Source organism: Rhinichthys klamathensis, unplaced genomic scaffold, assembly GCF_029890125.1.
Source record: "Rhinichthys klamathensis goyatoka isolate OS25496 unplaced genomic scaffold, OSU_Roscu_1.1 h1tg000204l_1, whole genome shotgun sequence".
Classification (NCBI taxonomy): Eukaryota; Metazoa; Chordata; class Actinopteri; order Cypriniformes; family Leuciscidae; genus Rhinichthys; species Rhinichthys klamathensis.
Window position 1 is genome coordinate 590,001 of NW_026606729.1, and position 2,500 is coordinate 592,500.

Sequence of the window (2,500 nt, forward strand, 5' to 3'; positions counted from 1 at the left end):
TCCTCCTCCTCACCCTCCTCCTCCTCACCCTCATCCTTATCACCCTCCTCCTCCTCACCCTCCTCATCCTCACCCTCCTCCTCCTTACCCTCCTCATCCTCATCACCCTCACCCTCCTCCTCACCCTCACCCTCCTCCTCCTCACCCTCCTCCTCATCACCCTCCTCCTCCTCACCCTCCTCCTCCTCATCACCCTCCTCCTCTTCACCCTCCTCCTCCTCTTCATCCTCCTCACCCTCCTCCTCATCACCCTCCTCCTCACCATCATCCTCCTCATCACCCTCACCCTCCTCCTCCTCACCCTCCTTACCCTCCTCACCCTCCTCCTCATCACCCTCATCCTCCTCCTCCTCACCCTCCTTACCCTCCTCACCCTCCTCCTCATCACCCTCACCCTCCTCCTCCTCACCCTCCTCATCCTCATCACCCTCCTCCTCCTCACCCTCCTCCTCCTCTTCATCCTCCTCACCCTCCTCCTCCTCATCCTCCTCCTCCTCACGCTCCTCATCCTCCTCCTCCTCACCCTCCTTCTCATTACCCTCATCCTCACCCTCATCATCCTCCTCCTCACCCTCATCCTCACCCTCATCATCCTCCTCTTCCTCACCCACCTCATCCTCATCACCCTCCTCTTAATCACCCTCCTCACCCTCATCCTCCTCCTCACCCTCATCCTTCTCACTCTCATCCTCACCCTCATCATCCTCCTCCTCACCCTCATCCTCCCCCTCATCATCCTCCTCCTCCTCACCCTTCTCATCCTCATCACCCTCCTCCTCATCACCCTCATCCTCCTCCTCACCCTCATCCTCCTCCTCACCCTCCTCCTCCTCCTCACCCTCCTCATCCTCATCACCCTCCTCCTCACCCTCATCCTCCTCATCACCCTCATCCTCCTCCTCACCCTCATCCTCCTCCTCACTCTCATCCTCACCCTCATCCTCCTCCTCACTCTCCTCCTCACCCTCATCCTCACCCTCATCCTCCTCCTCACCCTCATCCTCCTCATCACTCTCATCATCCTCCTCCTCATCACCCTCCTCACCCTCATCCTCACCCTCATCATCCTCCTCCTCCTCACCCTCATCACCCTCCTCCTCATCACCCTCCTCCTCATCTCCCTCATCACCCTCCTCCTCATCACCCTCCTCCTTATCACCCTCCTCCTCATCTCCCTCATCACCCTCCTCCTCATCACCCTCCTCCTCATCTCCCTCATCACCCTCCTCCTCATCACCCTCCTCCTCATCTCCCTCATCACCCTCCTCCTCATCACCCTCCTCCTCATATCCCTCATCACCCTCCTCCTCATCACCCTGATCACCCTCCTCCTCATCTCCCTCATCACCCTCCTCCTCATCACCCTCATCACCCTCCTCCTCATCTCCCTCATCACCCTCCTCCTCATCTCCCTCATCATCCTCCTCCTCATCACCCTCCTCCTCATCTCCCTCATCACCCTCCTCCTCATCACCCTCCTCCTCATCTCCCTCATCACCCTCCTCCTCATCACCCTCATCACCCTCCTCCTCATCACCCTCCTCCTCATCTCCCTCATCACCCTCCTCCTCATCACCCTCCTCCTCATCTCCCTCATCACCCTCCTCCTCATCACCCTCCTCCTCATCTCCCTCATCACCCTCCTCCTCATCACCCTCCTCCTCATCACCCTCACCCTCCTCCTCATCACCCTCCTCCTCATCACCCTCCTCCTCATCTCCCTCCTCCTCCTCCTCCTCCTCCTCACCCTCCTTCTCATCCTCCTCATCATCCTCCTCCTCATCACCCTCCTCCTCATCTCCCTCATCACCCTCCTCCTCATCACCCTCCTCCTCATCTCCCTCATCACCCTCCTCCTCATCACCCTCCTCCTCATCACCCTCCTCCTCATCTCCCTCCTCCTCCTCCTCCTCCTCACCCTCCTTCTCATCCTCCTCATCATCCTCCTCCTCATCCTCCACTCGCTCGGCCAGGCATGGTCTCGTTCCTCAAGCAGAGACGTTTGCATGTGATCCGCCTGAATGCTCGTCGATCTGTTGTGCGCTTGTGGTCCTTCCAGATTTAGAACATTTCTCCAAATGCTGAGCGAAAGGAATGTAAACGCTGCTTATTTTCCAATCCAGAAAAGCTGAAAGATGAGTGACTTGGCCGATCTCGTGTCATCAGGCGAGTGCTGCAGGAATGCCATGTATTATTATTCTTGTATTGTCTGCGTCGACTGTAAAATGTGATTGTTAGGAGCCAGAAAGCCTCTGGCCGCGCCGCTATCGCCTGTGTCCCTGTGCTGACGTTGGCCTGCGGGAACACACGTCACGATCTGTTGACATATTAAAGTCACAGATACATGATGTTTACACACTCGGAGAGCGCTGAAGGAAAACCGCCTGTTTTACGAGACTCTGTTTGTCATGTGCCTTTAGAGTCGCACACACACTGCACAGCTTACCGTAAAGTCAATCACGCATGGCTTGTTAATGTTATGAAAAACTGTGTGCTTGAA

General features: G+C 56.7%; 1 protein-coding gene across 1 annotated transcript in view; it reads left to right on the forward strand.

Annotated features, from left to right (window-relative positions):
- The window catches only part of LOC130096662 (uncharacterized protein DDB_G0271670-like), a gene marked incomplete at both ends in the record, with an annotated part of 2,220 nt that extends 654 nt beyond the window's left edge, over positions 1 to 1,566 (forward strand). Inside the window, 2 exons of the mRNA XM_056263263.1 lie at positions 907 to 1,191; positions 1,498 to 1,566. Coding sequence (XP_056119238.1) covers positions 907 to 1,191; positions 1,498 to 1,566 — 354 coding nt within the window. The remainder of the gene's footprint in view (positions 1 to 906; positions 1,192 to 1,497) is intronic.
- Positions 1,567 to 2,500: the final 934 nt, after the last annotated feature.